The sequence below is a fragment of the Aphelocoma coerulescens genome, chromosome 9, assembly GCF_041296385.1.
Source record: "Aphelocoma coerulescens isolate FSJ_1873_10779 chromosome 9, UR_Acoe_1.0, whole genome shotgun sequence".
In the NCBI taxonomy this organism is placed as follows: domain Eukaryota; kingdom Metazoa; phylum Chordata; class Aves; order Passeriformes; family Corvidae; genus Aphelocoma; species Aphelocoma coerulescens.
Genome location: NC_091023.1, coordinates 5,428,604 through 5,446,137, shown reverse-complemented (window position 1 = coordinate 5,446,137; position 17,534 = coordinate 5,428,604). Strand labels below are relative to the sequence as shown.

General features: G+C 49.9%; 2 protein-coding genes across 7 annotated transcripts in view; both read left to right on the top strand.

Moving 5' to 3' along the window:
- GPC1 (glypican 1) overlaps positions 1-12,608 on the top strand; it is a 294,023-nt gene extending 281,415 nt beyond the window's left edge. For all 6 annotated transcript variants that reach the window (XM_069024113.1, XM_069024114.1, XM_069024112.1 and 3 more), the window contains 5 exons: positions 1,642-1,772; positions 5,259-5,378; positions 5,848-5,981; positions 7,118-7,293; positions 7,760-12,608. In XM_069024113.1, the coding sequence (XP_068880214.1) occupies positions 1,642-1,772; positions 5,259-5,378; positions 5,848-5,981; positions 7,118-7,293; positions 7,760-7,980 (782 nt within the window). In that variant the 3' untranslated portion in view covers positions 7,981-12,608. The remainder of the gene's footprint in view (positions 1-1,641; positions 1,773-5,258; positions 5,379-5,847; positions 5,982-7,117; positions 7,294-7,759) is intronic.
- Positions 12,609-12,697: 89 nt separating this feature from the next.
- Positions 12,698-16,923, top strand: DUSP28 (dual specificity phosphatase 28). The gene is made up of 2 exons (XM_069024119.1): positions 12,698-15,703; positions 16,651-16,923. Exons 1-2 carry the CDS (start codon positions 15,203-15,205, stop codon positions 16,783-16,785), a joined length of 636 nt encoding a protein of 211 aa, XP_068880220.1. The 5' UTR covers positions 12,698-15,202; the 3' UTR covers positions 16,786-16,923.
- The last annotated feature ends 611 nt before the right edge of the window (positions 16,924-17,534 follow it).

Genomic DNA, 17,534 nt, shown 5'->3' with positions numbered 1-17,534 from the left:
TGCCTGGCCAGCTGAGCTGCCAGCTCACCTCCCAGCTGCAGCCCCACAGGCTGGCTCAGGGTTGGCATTAACAACAAAAACCCTGCTGGAGTGCAAGGAATGTCACCTGCCTCTCGAGGGACACTGCAGAAGGGGTGCAGAAGCGCTGCCTGGAGAGGTGCCCAGGCCAGCTGTGCCACAGCTAACTGGAAATGCTCCCTGTGGGAGCAACTGGGAAGCTGCTGCAAAGGAGGGGGAGGAATTGTCCCTTCCCTAGGGGTTCAGTGGCCCTTTGGCCTTTCTGACCAGAGCCAGCCAGGTGTTCCTGTCACTCTGTCCTGGTAGAATGACGGCCTGTCTCCTGAAACATCACTGTACAACTTTCCTGGATTGACAGGGAAGCAATTCCATGTGCATTTATTCCATTTTGCATTTATTCTGGCTTCCTCTTCGCAAGAGACACTGCCAAGGGGTGACAGCTAGGAGGAAATTCGAGCTTCTTTCAAATTGCAGTTGTACATTGCAGTGTCAGAGGTCACAAACTGATTAAGGATGGGAGCAAATGGAGTCAAAGGGGCTGGTTCACTGGTGGTGTCCTTCCTTCACCCTTCTCCAGGCCCTTCTCTGTAGCCAGAGACAATTTTGTTACATGAAATACAGAGTTATTCTTTCAGTTTGACAAATTAGGGCAGGTCAAATCAAGGAAGATTTTTATAGTAAGTGGTTCAAATATAATTTATCACTATTTGGAGGTGCAATCTTTGATTTAAACATCTGTATCTCTGCAAGGCACTATTTGTCTGAAATATGCAGTCTCAAAGATGACACCACAACCTCTGAGTGGCAGCAAAATTAAACTGCAAGCTATACCCCCTTATATTGAGAGCATATAGGCTGTCCTTCCTTCAGACCCAACTGGAGTGTTGAGAATTGTCTCTGGAGGTAGGCAGAGATTGGCAATTCTTAGTAAGCCATGCACAGTCCCAAAGCAGCAATCCAAGCTGGAACTTCCAGGCCAGGCAGGAGTGCTTGTACATCAGAGCTTTCCAGGAGGAGCTGAGAGCAAGAGACAGCCCTCAGTCACTCCCTGTTTACCAGTTAGTTGTGGGCATACTGGTCTGCTTCTGTACCTGTATAGCCTGATATTTCCCTGGCTGTTGTCCTTCCAGAGGTGAAGGTGAGAAGAATTACTCCTTTTCTCACTCCTTCACTGCCACAGAAGCTATTTCCCACATCCACTACCTCTGGCACCTTATTGATCCCAATTCTCCCACTTTCTGCTGGCTGCAATGCTTTGCTGAAGACATGCACTGAGTTAGGAGGGTGAGAGCCAAGTATTGCTCTGTGTTTCTTAATAATTCTGCACCAGTTTTTTGGCTTTCCCTTCTGTATCACCCAGGGAAATGCTGGTTACTTTGGGTGAACACTCTAGCCAAAGTGCATTTACCATTTGCAGGAGGTTCCTCTGCCACAGAGAGTGGCTTTATTTAGATAAAGTGAGGAAAACAAGTGTGCACCTGGGCAGTAGTGAAAATGGAGAGGTGTCTCCCAACAAGGAGATCTGCCAAGGGCCCAGAAGCTTCTCCCAGCCAGCAGGAGCATGATCCTTACCTTGGTTTGGCCAGAGTGATGATGAGAGCTGTCCCTGCCTTGTTCCACCAGATTCCCTGATCGGGGTGGCTGATCGGATCGATGGACCCTACAACGTGGACACTGTGATAGGGACCATTCACATGAGGATCGCTGAAGCCATTTCTAACTTGCAAGAAAACAAAGATTCAATCACAAGCAAGGTAGGAGCGTGTGCCTGGGCCTGGCTGAGGACACATCATGTGCAACTGCCAGGACCAAATGCTCTTTTGTGCTCACTATTCAGCTGAACGGCGGGAGATGACGAGTGAAAGAGAGCAAATGCCCACTCTTTTAATGATAAATTACCTTGGTTTCCTACCACCCATCTGACACAGGCACAAACCTTTGCAGGTGTTTCCAAATACTGCTCCCTGCTGCATCCAGCCAGCCTCCTTTGGGTACAGGCACAGGAGCTGGGACTGCATACACAGTGACGGGGGGAGGCCATGTGCCATTTGCTGTCAGGGGCCTCTGTGCTGAAGAGTTTTGAGATGTTTTGGCTGAGCTGAGGCATTTACACAAAGTGCACAGTCCCCAGTGACAGGAGGCAGCTGGTTTAACCTGCCTCGAGGGGATGTTGAGCAGCAGAAACACTGGGCTATCAGGTTGTACCATGGGACAGAGCTGCAATCTGGCAGTCCATCTGGGGAGTACAAACCAGGCTCTCCTGAGGCTCACCTGTCTTCCAAGAAGTATGTATCATGAAGGTCTCTTCTGTTGGTCTTCTATTTTTAGTATATTTATCCACTTTAACCACAATCACCTCTGTAGCTGCAGGTAAGAGAAGCTTTGGGAACAAAAGCAGCCCTCCAGGGCTCCTGCCTTCTGCCCAGACACTGCCTGGGTCCTGCAGCTATCCCAGTCAGAGCAGAGATGCAGATGAAAGTGGGACAAGTCCTAACTGGGTTTTGGATAAGGGAAGGGCCAGAGGTATTGCTTGGCAAACAGGAATTCACTGGCACACATCAAAGCACTAACAGCAGCATGCATCCCAGTACTGGGTTAGGTTTCTTTTCTGACATGAAAGGCCATGTTCTTTCTTTCCTTGTTAGGTGAGACTGAGGCTTTCCACATAAAAGCAAATCCACGGTGTTTCCAAGGGGAATACAGTAAAACTGATGAAATGAAAAGGGCTAAATAGTTTAACTGGTGTTTGATTGGAGCAACCAGACATGTTTGATAAGCTCCTCAGTATGACCTGGTGACCAGAATGGAGCACTCTTTGCTGGTGGCACAGATAGCAGAGGGCAGGAGATGTGAAAGCTCTGAGCTCTGTTTTTGAGCATGGCAAAGCAATCAGATGAAGGATGTTGTTGTCAGCTGAATTCAGGACTGTCCCAGGCCAGTCCTGGCCATCTCTGCTCTCAGAGCCGGGGACAGCAGGTTGGGCTGCAGCTGAAGGCTTTAAACATGAAGGTAACCCCCCAGTCTGGTCAGCCACACTCCCACCACCAGAGACCATTGCTGCTGCGACTGCAGTCCCTAAGTGTGGCAGGTCACAACCTGAGAGGTCCCCACTTGACTCCTGCACATCCCACTCACACAGCCAGACCAGGTCTCCTCGCTGGTTCCATCCCAGGTTTCCCGTGGCAGTCTCAGATCTCTCGTTCCATAAAGCAATTTATTCACAGCACAGTTACACAGAAGAAACTCGAACTGGTGCCTCTGAGGACAACAAAGGAACCCCTAGGCTTTTATCCCCTCACAGTCCAAGCATGCAAAAGTCTCATCCGGGTATGCCCCATCCCTCAGTGTCTGGTCACCTGGCTGGTGCCACAGGTCCCTGTGCCCTTTGTTATGCAAAGGGTGGGCGGTGCACAACTCCTGGCTGAATCTGCAACTCTGAATCTGCAGCTCTCACTGCAGCTGCACCCCGAGCCACCTACACAGAATGTATTCCTCAACACTGAACAGCTTTTTTGAGAGGAGCCAGGAGTGGCCCTTGGCCCCAGTGCCACCCTCAGTCACAGTTTGTCCTGGGTTCTGGGGTAAAACTGGAAAAAAACTTGTGGTAGTGAGCCTTGTGTTCAGGGCAGCACAGAGCACTCTCCCTGCTTCCTCACACTCCTGTTTCTCCCTGTGGCTCTCATGGATTTCAGGCAGCAGGAGCTATCAGAGGCTGCAAACACCTACTTGCTCTCATTATTCAGGAGGCTATCGACCCCCTCAGTCTGCTGGAGTTGTGTTTCCTCCAGCAGTAGTTTGCATTTCTCACCTCAAGCGTTTGGGCAGGCAAGAGGTTTGCCTTGGTACCACACTGTGCTGGAGCTGCTATGGGAGCCACTGTCCTGGACACCTCCCCGGATTTATCTCCTGGAAGAGGCCATCTGCCAACAGTAGCAATAGGCCAGTAAGATACAGCAGTGAAACCAAGGTTTTGTTTTGTAGAACCAAGTTGAAAATGCTCTACAAGCAGTTTTCAGGGTGGGTTTTTTGCACAGAGCGAACGAGACTGATGAACAAATTGGCTTGGTGCTGAACTGCTGGAGTCATCAGATCCATCTGGTCAGCAGGATAGGGCACCCCAGGAGGGGCCTTTGGGGGCTGAATGTCCCTCAGACACACCGACAAGAGACTCTTGGCTAGGTTAGGAGTTCACTGTCAGAATCCACAAGCCAGCGCATTCAGCGAGCAGCACGAGCGGTGTCAGCAGAGCTCCTGTCTGCGCTCCTGACTCCTCTGCTTTAAGGGGACACCAGGCAAAGTCACGTTTATCAATAGCTTCTGACAGCACCTGGCAGCCACAACAAGCTTGGAGCCCTCTTTTCAAATCAGATGGCTTCCTTTGGAAAGGCTGGCATTTTCTGACTCAAACTGACAGTGCAAAGTCCCTCCTGATCTCTGTGCAGCCTGGCCCTCTGAGCATTCCTGCCATCAGTGAGGCTCAGCTGCCCAGCCCTGGTGATCTGCAGCAGAGGTATTGCTGCCTGGACTGGTGATGCAGAGACTGGGAGAAGCAGGTGTTTCCAGGACACCCCTCACCTCATCCTAGAGGCCAGGTCTGAGGATTTGTATCCTCCAAGTGCTTTTGCTGCCCTCTGGCTACAAAGCCCACCTGGGCAGGTAGTTAGGATGACAGGAGGTACCTGAAGGTAACAGACAAATCAGTTCTGCTGCCTCATATGCCCCTAAAACGTCCAACCTGACAGATTGTGGCACATCTGCTGTCCTTGCACTGCCCTGGTTGGAGGCACATTGATTTCCCAAGTGTGGATGCCGAGTGCAGGAGCCATGGGGATAGTCCCACATCGGTCTGTTGTCCATCAGTGAGGCTCCCATGCTCTGTAGTCTTGAAGCACACACCACTGATGTAATGAGTGTGAGCAACTCCCATCTTGTTCTTCCCAGGATTTTATTTTCCAATCATAAGAAGAACAGATAAAATTACTATAAATAATTTAATATCAATATTGGTGACTCATCCAAAAACATGTTACTGCTGAATATTTTGCTTGATAGTGGTAACCAAAACCAGTTACAATGTGGTGAAAACACATCTGGCACTAGAAACTTAGCCAGAATCTCTGAGATCTTGGCAATAGGAAGGATAAATATACTTAAGGAAATAAAACCCGTAACTGTGGAGTATTAAATAATTAAAGGAATAGCATCAAAACGTGGGATAAAAAGTTTGGTTTGTTTTCCAGGTATTCCAAGGCTGTGGAAATCCCAAAATCAGCACAAAAGGCTCCAGTAGCGAGGACAAGAAGAGACGGGGGAAGGTGACACTGGAAGCCAAATCCTCTGCACAAGCACTGGAGATGCTGGTGGGTTTGTGTCTGGAGCTGGTGTCCAGGGCAGGGGTGCCCTGGGAGCCTGGCCAGCACGGCCCTGGGTCCTGCAGGTCGGGTCACACCCTCTGGGGGCTGCTGAGCTGCATGTCTGAAGAAGATCAGTGCTGGTGTGACCCAAGCAGACCTGGTCTTCTTGCCTCTGCACAGGGTTGGGTATACATTGCTGATAACCAATTTCCCAGGGATTTGGTGCCAGACTTATCTGAAGAGGCTCCTAGTCTGATGGTCTTCTGATTATCTTGTGGTACTGGAACAGACCTTGGCATGTAACCTTTAGCCTTGGGCACTTCGGTTGATGGTCTTTAGGGGAAGGTTGATGATACATCCTTGTTTGCATAGATTTTATGATGGTAAAACAAAAAATAGGCAGAATCTTTGTACTTCCCTCAGCCCCAGGGCACCTCAGAGCTCTCATGGCCCTGAGCATCCCATTTGCTTACAGGTTTTAGATGCCAAAGGGAATCTGACAGCTCTCAAGACATACTGGATCACCCTGCCCAGCAGCCTGTGCAGCAAAAAAGTAATGGCCAGCTCAGCGTCAGATGACAAGTGTTGGAATGGGATGACCAAGGGCAGGTATGGAGTGGGTCACGGTGCCAGGACAGCACCAGCCTGGAGTGAGAGGAAGGGTTTGAAAAGGCACTTACACATCATCACAGCCAGCCCCACTTGTTCAGAGTGAGCAGTCTGTCCCTGTCCATAGCAGTGCTGCATTTCTGGAAAAGCTGGTACCTGGGAATGTCATTTTGCTGTGTGTTGAGGGTTAAGCACTGAAATGGACTCACCATGAAATAACTGTGTAGTTTTCTACTAAGGAAGCAGTTTTGCAATTCCACATGCACTCAGAAGGCAGCAGGGCTGGATTTACCTCACAAGCTCCAGAGCTGCTGCAGAGAATTGCATACATGTCCCTTCATCCATACCTGCTCTGAAATGCTGTTCCCTCTGAAAGGGGGCACCCGGGTGACGTCAAACAGCTGCAGAAACAGTTCCTACCCCAGCCAAAGTTAAAGGATGGCTGAGGGGAGACTGGCAGCTGCTGGACATGCACCTTTCTTCTCTTCTCTCCCCAGACCTCTTGGGCTTGGCTTTGCCAGCCTGAATTCAAAACCTTCAGCTCTTCCGTATTTCACATTGTTGCCAGCAGTGTCACAGATCTCCAGGAGCAGGAGGTCTAGGGCACTGCAGAAGGCAGCAGTGCAGCTCTGGTTGACAGCTCCCAGCTAACTAAAGCTTCCCCGGGAGTCTGTTTGGTCAAACTGGGCTGGGGCCATTCAATGGTCCCAGGGTGTCAGTCTCCACAGGATCTAACCAAGCAGGGATTAAAGTGCTCCTCAGCCTCCCATATGGATGGAGACTTTTCCATGGGGGAGTGTCACTGTGGGCCCATTGGTACCAGCCTGAGAGCAACCCCTCCACCTTTCCTGCAGGAAAGACCCTCCCCATGCTGGGACAGGGATGCAGCGAGGCCACCAGGCACCTCCTGCAAGCTAAGACCCCTCTGCTGGGGTATGGCCATGGCAGCATGGCTCGGCCATGCAGAGAGCTGGCTGCCTCTCAGCAAACACCAGCTAGAGAGGCTGTTCCACAAGTCAGTGGCACTGACTGCAGCCTCTCTGGGGTTCACAGAGGCTGGATTCTCACTGGTGTCTGTAGAGGGAGGAGCTGAGCTGGGGGGGGGGAACATCTAAACCTTTTGCCTTCCTTCCCAGTTACCTGCCCCAAGTGATGGGGGATGGTTTGGCTAACCAGATTAACAACCCAGAGGTGGAGGTGGACATCACCAAACCAGATATGACCATTCGCCAGCAAATCATGCAGCTAAAGATCATGACAAACCGGCTGGGCAACGCTAACATCGGGAATGATGTGGATTTTCAAGACACAAGTGAGTGTAGCAGAACCAGAGAGGTTCGAGGGGGGTGAGAGAGGCCAAGCAGTCCTGCAGCCTGCACAGATGCCCCTGCAGATGCTGCTGCTGGGCCCTGGGGGCACGGAGGGGCTGTGGCAGCCTGGCTTTTGGCAAGGGGCTGCTGAGGGGCTGCTTGAGTGCAGCCGACTTGTTGTGGGGTGGCTGGAGGCTGTGGTGTTCCTAGTGCATTACTGAATCACGGGGAGCTGTCTCCAATCCCAGCCCTGCTGGCAGGGCCGTTGCTCCTGTCTGCTCCAGAGTTTCCAGGTGATTAAAGCCAGCAGGAGGTAAGGTATGAGCTTGTATCCCACACTGAGGGATGCAGAGAGGAGGAGGAGGTGGCCAGGGTGGGGCTGGTGACCAGAGCTCCCCGAGGCTGGAGCAAGGGGAAGGCCTTGCCCACAAGGAAAGCCTGTGCTCACTCATGTTTGTCTCTGTGCAGGTGATGACATGAGCGGCTCCGGGAGCGGGGACAGCTGTCCTGATGACGTCTGTGGCAAAAGACTTTCTAAGAGCCCCAGCACCAGGCAGCCAGAAACAAACGCTATTCCTAAGCAGTCTGGACACGGCGTCAATGGGGCCAGCAGCAGATCTTTGCCTTCTGCCTCCCTCCTCCTCCTCCTCTCGGTGGCTGTCATCGCCGCGCAGCATTTGTGGCGGTAACTCACTGGCACAGCCAGGAAACAGACTGCGGCTGAGGGCTTCACTTTGCCAAAACCAACCAACCAACCAACCAACCAAAGGACGTATTTAATTCACCTTGGCAAAAAAAAAAAAGAAAAAAAAAACAAAAAAAGGGAGGAGAAAAAGGTTTCAAAAGGTTTCAGTTGTTTGCTATTTCTGGCAGTGCTCGAGCTGTTTTCTTCCTTCTTGGTCTTTCCCCAGTGCTGGGCCCTTCTTTCCGTACCTCATTGTTTTACTTTTGTTATTGCCACAAACTGGCTCTTGGGGCTGAAACAAGCCTTTGCAGAGGGCTTCAGGGGAACTTGGCCAACCCCTCCGAGGGCAGCTGTCCTGCTGCCTCCCGTGGAATATGCAATTGCCCTGCCCTTGTTCCCCAGCCGCGGGCCAGAGTGCCGCTGCCGACAGCTCCACGGTGCCACAGGCAGCGCTGGCTCCTAACACGGAGAGACTGGGATCTTTGGCACGGCTCACGTGCTGCATTCAGGGGCTCTTTTCAGGTTCTTCCTCTGTGCTTCCTAGGTGGGCAGAGATGGCCCTTCACTTCCAGTGGTGTACGTAGGAGTGTGAGCAGGTTTGGTGGGTTGAACTGAAAGAGTTTGGCAGTGGCTGTTGGACCCAAAAATGCAGAACTCCCTTTTTCTTTGGAAAGGTCACAAGTGGGTTTCTTGACTAGAGCTCGTAGCTGACGACAATTTGAAGTGTAGGTTTCCTACATCTAAGTGACTGGGAATGAGTGTTAGGGGTTGGGGTTTGGGGTACTTTTTCTTTGCATGCTAGTTGGAAAGCCATTTTTTACCCAAGTTAACAATGGTCCAATTTCTACCTGCAGTGCAGTACCATTGTAGGTAACAGAGAGACGCAAATATGCACAGAGAATCCAGATTCTCTGTGTGGCAGACAGTTGTGCTGCCTCCTCCTTCTCTGGCCCCAGCCATGGACAGGAATCTGGTTTTTTTCTTGGTAATACGAGAGACCAGGGATGCTTTACTAACTGGAGCTTTGGGACTGGTTGTGCCCCAACCTTAGGGCAGAGAGGGGCTGGTGGGAATCACCATCGGCTCTGGGTCCCAACCCAGAGCACTGGCTCAAGGCAGCACCTACCAGGGGGAATGTGAGGGCGGGACACATTTTGTTTGGGATTTCATTTTACCTTTAGTGTTTGTTCCAGTTGCATTGTAGGTTTTTAATGGATTCCCACTTTTCCTGTTCCTTCCCCATCATCCAATACACCCTCCCTAACCAGTGCAGGCACGGGCTGAGCCAGCGGGTCAGACACCCACTGGCAGCTCCTGTTTTGGCTCAGGGGAGGGCCAGGCTCACCCTTTGCTGCCCCGTCCCACCACTCACCAGCCTTTGGGTGACGTGGGTGGCTGCCCTAACTCCAAATTGCTTGGTGGGGTGGGCTCTGTGCCAGGTTTTGAGACTGGGGGTGGTGAGTGAAATTATAAATGTCCTCATGTAGCTGTAGGAGTGTCTGTGCTTGTTAGGGCTGTGTGTTTGGGGCTTCCAGAGGCTTCTGTGCCTGATGAGCAGCAAGCGTGGGCTGGAGGCGTAGGTGTAGCAGATGTTAGATACAACACAGTCACTGTGACTGCTTGGGCCAAGAGCACACGCAGGGGTTGGGTTTGAGCTTGATGGGTTTGTATTGGGGTGAGAGGGAGGGCAGAGCTGGGCCTGTCTCTTGCTTTACTGGTCTGCACAGCATTTGAGCGTTTCTTCTCTGTCTTGCCAGAGGAGAAGTGCCTTTGGGCTGAGCAAACATTGTAGGGTTGGGGTTTGGCTGTTTTCTAAGAAAGGGGGGAAAAAAAAATTTTTAACATTAGCAGTTTCTAAAGTGTGCAACTTAGGGAAAGATGAGGACATGAGCAAGGTAATGCAAAAAGCCAGTTCAAGGTGCTCATTTCCTGCCCTCCCCGGGCAGGGATCCCACCTGGGGCCCAGTGGTGGCACTGGGGGGGGGGCTCAAACTAGGCAGAGATTTTAGGCCAGCTTTGACTGGCCTTTGCAAGTCACAGTGATTCATGTCAATGACTGCCCATCCTTTCTGCTTTGGCCTCACCTTCTTGTAAGGCAAAATCATACCTAATCTGGTAGGGTGTCAGAAATGAACACCGGGAGGCTGGACAATGGCTGAAGGACAGACCGTGCCACTAGACCCATCAGAACCCTGAAGAGGATAAATGTAAGTTGTGGTTTTGTCTAAGTTTATTTACTCCTAGACATATGGCAAATTCATATGATTTTTACTGCTCTGAAGAGTTCCTATTTTTTCTTTTTAATTTTTTAAAATTAGACTTGCAAATACAAATTTAACCTTCAGTTACAACAATCCCCACAACCAATCCTGCAGAAGGTTTACATCCAAAGCAAAAAAAAAAAAAAAAAAAGCGGGGGGGAGGGAGGAAGAATTAAAACATTGTACCCTGTTCAAAACACAATGGGGTTGGAGTTTTAACACATGGATGCTGAGGCCAGTGTTTTGCTTTGCAGAATGGGAGCTTGAAAGTCACTTCCATTTCTGTGCAATTAGTTTTTGCTGTCTGCCTGTTATCCTCAAAAGCTTCTTACGGTCCCCTTCACATCTTAAATGTGAAGCCACGAATTTACTGATTATCCAGTTAATATTTTAACAATTTAATAACCCAAGCTAGTGGTTCTTTTACAAGAAAAAAAAACTGATAGTGCAAATTAATAGGGCAAAACCTCAGAGAAACAGTAAAATCTGTTACACAGGGGAGACCCTTCCTGATGCCTTCACCACCAGGCTGGGGTTGAGCTCCCATTTCCACATCCCTCCTGATCCTGGGAGTGGCAGCTTCCACCCTCCAGAAGCCAAGCCAGGGTGAGACCAGGGCAGCAGCCTGAGGTCTGGGCCAGCAGGCAAGGGCAGTGCAGGGGGCTCGGTCCCCTCTGTGCCAAGAGATGCACGATGGTGGTGGTGACGCTTCCTCCTCAGCCCTGCATCTGCTGGGGTTGATTTTTCTATCTGTCCATGGTCAGCCTACACTGCTGCTTTTTGTTGGTCCCTGGTTACTCAGTTTTTCTGTTCTCTCTTGCCCTGAAGTGGTTTCCCCAGCTGCTGCCATTAAATGGCCTGGGGAGGAGCCACTGACCTTCCCCAGGAGCTGAAATGGCCGAGACCCCCCGGGATATCAACTGGGTATCCCTCTAAACTGAAGCAAACCCTAGTTACTGCTGACTAAACAACGCTGGTGTGGCTGAACAAGCTGAAATCAACCCAGGTCCAGACAAGCCCCGAGCCTGTGGTCGGGTTGGCACAGAACCTGGGGCCTTTCAGTGCTTATAAATGACATTTCCTGGGCTACTGCCTGCTGGAAAACACTGTGACACACCTCCCCAGGTGCGTGGCTGGTGGCTGCCCTGGGCTGGCCACATGAGAGGATCTCTGAGGAACTGGGCTGGCTGGGGAGAAACATCTGCTTCAATGTTACCAAGATGGTGATCCATGGTGTTCTGGTGTGAACAGGCCTCATACTTGGCAGGGGTGTGAAGGGGGTGGTGGTGTAGGAAAAAAATATTTACAAAGGCCCCATCCCTGGGAAGGGGAGAATCACAAATGGTGGATTTCCTGGTGTCTCTGTCTTTCAGCCTGCTCTTTGTGCCATAATGTGTATGTTTTAAACAACGGTGAGGATCTCAAAAGGCTTTGAGAGCACAGCTACTTCTCATTTACAAATGACAAGCTGCCTATTGTTTTCTGGTGGGCTTGGTAGGGGCTAAGGTATAGCAGAATATCTGAAGTCCACCTTTGCTTTAAACAGATGCATTTCTATCTGCAGGAGTAAGAATTATTTCACTTATCAGCATAGTGGACAGTTATCTATTTCTTTCTGTTACCAAGGTACTTGTAACTCTCTTGCACTGTTTATCTAAAGTTGAAATATGTTCTTTGAATCCTTGTATAAATAAAAAGGCTGGAGACAAATCTGTATTTACAGGGCAATTATTTCTTCTCTAAGCCAAGTCTGGCATTTCCTTTCTTTTTCCCTTGTTAAGGCCAGGATAGGAGCCCTGAGGAATGAAACCATGTTTCAGCCACAAGTCTACAATGGGCTGATGCCAGTGTTGGCAATAGGGATTTGCCTGCATTGCTGTACTGTCCAGAGGAGCAGCTGCTGGGTTGTATGGATATGTGTTTGTGGGAACAAGGTGAGCCTGGCTTGAGTCATCAAAGCAAGGATCCTAAGTGGTCTCTTTCTCATCTAGAAGCACAGAAAGTCATGGCATAACAGTATAAAGAATCAGAAATGCCCTTGTTATTCATCATTACAAAGTGTTGTGGTAATTACAGACCGTGGCTTTGCACCAGTGCAGCTATTGGAAGGGCTCACAGCAAATAGAGCAGTGAGGGGGATGTTTGATCTCCAGTATGTGCTTGAGACTGAACTGGTGTGGCAGAAAGGTTTGTGCCTCAGCTCTGTCCACTTCCGGAAGTGGGTGAATGTAGCTATGAGGGTGACGCATTGGAAGCTGCTCGTGAAATGTCTAAGAGAGACTTACTTGGTAACTGGAAACTACTAAAAGTGTATCCTTCTACCCTGGAAGCAAATATCAGCTAAATTTAATAAACTGACTGATACTCTTGAGTGAGTAGGTATTTATTTAGATTCCTCTCCTGCAGCTATAGCTATTTGCACCATATGCACACATTTATATAAATACAAGTGCAAAAATAAAGGTCTTCTCCTTGGAGAAGTTTTGTGCACAACAGTCGCCTGCTTTGCCTCCTCAGTGTCTAATTATGATCTGAAGTGATGGCTTCTTATGGCTCTGTGTTTACTAAAGGTGTCTGAAAATATTTCTGCAGTTCATAATGTCACTGAACACTGCATGTTTGGAAATTCACTGCTAAGAGCTTGCAGGAGGTGTAGGGTGTGATACAAGCTCAGCTCCCACTTCCTTGCAGCCATACGTCACTGCTCTCCTAAGCAGGGAAGGCTTCAGGGGCTCCAACAGCAGCAGCAGTACCTACTGTGAGCTCACCAAGACAGTGGGTCCAGGCACTTCTGCAGCTGCATGGCAAGAGGACAAGACACAGCCATTATGAATGGGACTGTTGGCACTGTACCCCAACTGGCAGTGCCACCAAGACCAGAAACCCCCCAGCAAAATCTGGACTGAGGCATCAGACCTTTTCTAGTGAGGGGGTGAGGCTGTTACCCTGCAGTTCGACCATCATCTTTACAGAGGCAGCAACTGGCTTCACTGCCAGGAGATGGCATTTGTGTTTAGCTTATAAATTACTGTGTAGTGACAGCTGCCCTGTTCCTAACTCCTCCTCTGCCCAGAGACATGGTACAGGGCGGGCTGGTGGGAAGGGACAGCCTTTCTGGCATGAATGACCATCCTTAGGTCAACTGCAGGCACCTAGTGAGTAAACATCCATAGCCTCAGAGTGAGGGAGCTCAGGTGCAGCCCCAGTGGCATTTGCTGGTGCTAATGTGACAAGAATGCTGCCCTGAGATGGTGTCACCTGGGGAACACCTGGACCAGTGCGGGGGTAAGCTGCAGGGACTGGTAAACCAGTAACACCAGAGCAATCTGATGCACTACTGCTGCCCATACAGATCAGTGGAGGGTTCATGGCGTGGCAAATGTAATGCCACGCAAAATAAAGATCATGGTTTCGGTATGAACTGGAGTGTGCCCATAAAGCACCACCCAGGGACTCTATGCAAGGGCCCAAGAAAGTCCACTGATGAGTGCAGGCAGAAGAAGGATGAGCCTCTGCCAGTTTCTGGGCAGGAGGAGGAAGGTGTAGGGCAGCAGCTGGCTCTTTTCCACAGTGTGGGGAATTGACGTGTGCCTGTCCCACAAGGAAATCCCTGGCAGTGATTGCAGAAAGGCTCCTTACCTGAGTGCCAGTCTCATGGCCTGGGAATAAGGGGTGTGCCATGGAAATGCTAAACTGAGCAAGAGCCAGTGACAGGGAGGGTCCAAAATCCGTAGGAACAATGGCTGTGGAGGAATCCAGGACCCCTCCCCACACTGCTGGGGTGGGCAGCATCAGGGCAGTGCTCTCCTGCTGAGGTTTCTCCTTTCCAGCCACAGGGGCCCAGCCAGAACCATGCCTCCTGGGACCAGCAGAGCCTTGCACCAGCCACATGCCCTGAGCAAAGGAAGCAAGATGGCAGATGAATAAGCCTACGTGTGGGAGCTGAGGCAGGTGCTGGATAACAGGAGGGGACACCATGCTCTTGTGCTCACATGAGAGAGCTGTCTCTGGCCCCAGAGCCAACATCTAACAGGCTGCTATTGACACAAACGATGGCAGGTGTGTGGCAGGTCGACTCCTCCTTCTTCCATGGTCGAATAAAAGCTCATTCTTGTATCTCGCTTCTAATTCCTTAATAGGTGGCACTCCATTTCACACCAGTCTGTGCTCTGCTGCTGCGACAGTCCAGGTTCATTTTTGTGTCAGCAGCAAGTATCAGTCAAATGCTCCTGTTTTGCCTGAAAGCAAAGGGTTGAAGCAGCACAGCCTCCATCCAGGAAGCAGCTGGCACCTGCAACCAGCCCTGGAACCCCATGCCCAGCACTGGCCAATGTGACCTTCACCTGGCTGGGCTCAGCCCATCCCCACGCGTCCTGTGCAGTTCAAACCCATGTCAGCACAGTCTGGTGTAAGATACTCTCTGCCCTGGAAGCACACCAGCAATTCTACTGAAGTCCAGAAAGATTAGCACTACGCTATCTAGCTAGCTTAGTAAATCATTTCCTGAGTACTGAAAAGGTGCTTTTGCTGTAGGCAAGGGGCACCAAGATGCTGTGGAGAAGATCAGATGAATCACAGAATCACAGAATATGCCGAGTTGGAGGGGCTCACAAGGATCACGGAGTCCAACTCCTGGCCCTGCACAGGACATCCCCTGGAGTTACACCATGTGCCCAAGAGTATTGTCCAAACACTTTCTGAACTCTGTCAGGCTTGGTGCTGTGACCACTGCCCAGCCACCCTCTGGGTGAAGAACCTTTTCCCAATATCCAGCCTAAAACTGCCTTAACACAACTTCAATGTTGCATCACTGCACCAACAGCACCGCCTGCAGCAGCAGCATTCCCATGCAGAACACAGCAGGTAAGCAGCTGCTGTGGGGTAGGGACTGTACAAATCCACTGGTTTTCCAAGTGAGCAGTGTGCTCTCAAAGTGCTTTCAGCTTTCCAAATGCAGCTCTCGGGATGCAGCCGGCGCTAGGACCTGCCTGGAGCCTCTACGCCCCAGCCTGTACGGAGCGGATAAATAAAGCAGAGCGCGGGGTGGCACTGCCGTGCCGCCGCCGGGAGCCCTGCACCGCGACCCCGGTGCGGCGGGGCCGGGGCCCTTGGCTGCCGATGCTCCAGCTCTGCCAGGTCACGGCCTCGCTGCTCCTGGGCACGGCCAGGGCAGCGTGCGACGAGGAGCTGCTGGCACGCGAGGGGGTCACCTTCTGCGTGAATGTCACCAGGCAGCAGCCGTTCCCCCGCCTGCAGCGCGTCCGCGGCATTCGCGTGCCCGTGTTCGACGACCCGGCCGAGGACCTGTACCGCTACTTCGAGCCGTGCGGCGCCGCCATCGAGGAGGCCGTGCGCGGCGGGGGGAAGTGCCTGGTTTACTGCAAGAACGGCCGCAGCCGCTCCGCTGCCATTTGCACGGCTTATCTCATGAGACACCGACAGCTCCCGCTCAAGGACGCGTTCGAGGTAATGTACCTACATCCACATTCATATTTACAGCTCTTGTGGAGAAGAAATGCAATGCTTGTTATGAGTAATGATGATTTATTGTAGAATTATTTCGGTGCTTTCACCTGCCCCTTGCCAGTTAGAGAGAGATTCAGCATTTGGATAAACATTCCCCTGTAAGTTTTTTTATGCCTAGCTTGGTCAAATAAATTTTCAGTGTGGGGTTTCTAGGATGAACATAAATACAAATGCAAATAGGCTTTAAGCACAGGTAGCAAACACACAAAGCTGGTTGCTTAGTGAACATTTTCTCTTTTCTCTATCATTTGCATAGGCACGATTAGTGAAGACAGACAAAGAAAGTCAGTGGGTGTAGGAATTGTTATGCAGGATTTGCTCCTATCACCATGTGACAGTTCCACACTGTCACAGACTCCGTTAGGCCTGCTGAATGCCTAGGGACCAGCTAGCTATAAGATATAAGCTATAACGATATTGCTATAAGCAATGACATGTCAGCTTTCCTAGGAAAAGTACAAACTACTTGTGCTCTATGGGCTTTTAGTCTTCACCCATTTGTCAGGGGCATCACTGAAGTCTTTAGATAACCAATTTGCTTAATTTAGACTGTGGTGTGCAGATAGTGTCCAAGTTTCACACTATCATCTTAAACATGTTAAACATGAGCAGTGTCACTATACTTGGTGAGAGACTCTCCCATTTCCAGCAAATCAACCAAGAGCTCTGTCTCATGTCTTGCCCATGAACCTGTTCTGTAATTGGGCCCACGTGCCTGTTCTTATTACGCACAGAGTGAAGTCAGCTCACTAAAATAGCTGTTTGTTATTCTGTAGCCAAATCAAAACCAAAGTAAATCTTCTCAAAATTTTAAGTTAAAAATTCATTTGCATGACTCCCACAAATGCAGGATACTTTGCTTCTACCATGTCTCTCCTGTTCCCTAGGCTGTGAAAACTGCCAGACCCGTAGCAGAACCGAATGCAGGATTTTGGTCTCAGCTGCAGAGATATGAAGAAGATTTGCAGATACCAAAGCAGTCTGCTCTGCTGAGCAAAGGACTTAAAAATAGCAATGTGTGAAGATACTTTAAAGAAAGTGAAGTGACTTGCTACAGACTTTAAAAAAAAAAGGAAAAAAAATCACTTCCTAAATCACCTGTACATAAAACACTTTACCCCCATAACCTAGTTGATTGTTCAATAAATTCATTCAGAGCATTTCTGTTGACAGTGCCTGGAAACAGAGCAGATAAGCAGGGAATAACAGCAGAAACAGAAAATGGTTGGAAGGGCTGTAAGCAAACCAGAGAAAGGCATGGAATCTTCCGCAGTTATTTTCCCTGGAATGGCACTGAATATGGTAACGATGTACTGAGCAAAGGAAGGAGTTACCACACAGGGATTCTACTCTTGTTTTTTAATTAAACTTCCCAGTGATGCCATTACAAGACATGATGCCAGACCAAGGAAGTTCGGAATTTCTCTCTCACCTACCGGACCATAATTCATGTTAATGAGCTGACACAACCTTTGGTGGGAAACTGACAGTGCTTGCTGCTTTGTCTCTGCTATTTTCCCTATGTTCAACTAGACCAAAGTACCTTCAAAAATTACCTAAAAATCCAGAGGACAGAATATGCAGATGATGGTAAGGAGTTCAGCTCCCACCATGCAGGCTAAGTGCCTTTTCAGCTTTTGAAATGATTCTCTAAAACAGCAGAGGAATTCTTTAAAAAACTGAAGATGACAGTGGAGGAAAGAAGATGACAGTGGCAATCTAGAAGTAATAACCACTCCTTTTTTAGCTTTACTTACTAAGTCTAACAGTG

Excerpts from the sequence above, each read along its gene's own strand:
- DUSP28 (XM_069024119.1), top strand. The coding sequence starts at position 15,203 with ATGCAGCCGGCGCTAGGACCTGCCTGGAGCCTCTACGCCCCAGCCTGT. Across the intron at positions 15,704-16,650 it reads CGCTCAAGGACGCGTTCGAG|GCTGTGAAAACTGCCAGACC; the intron begins GTAATGTACCTA and ends CCTGTTCCCTAG.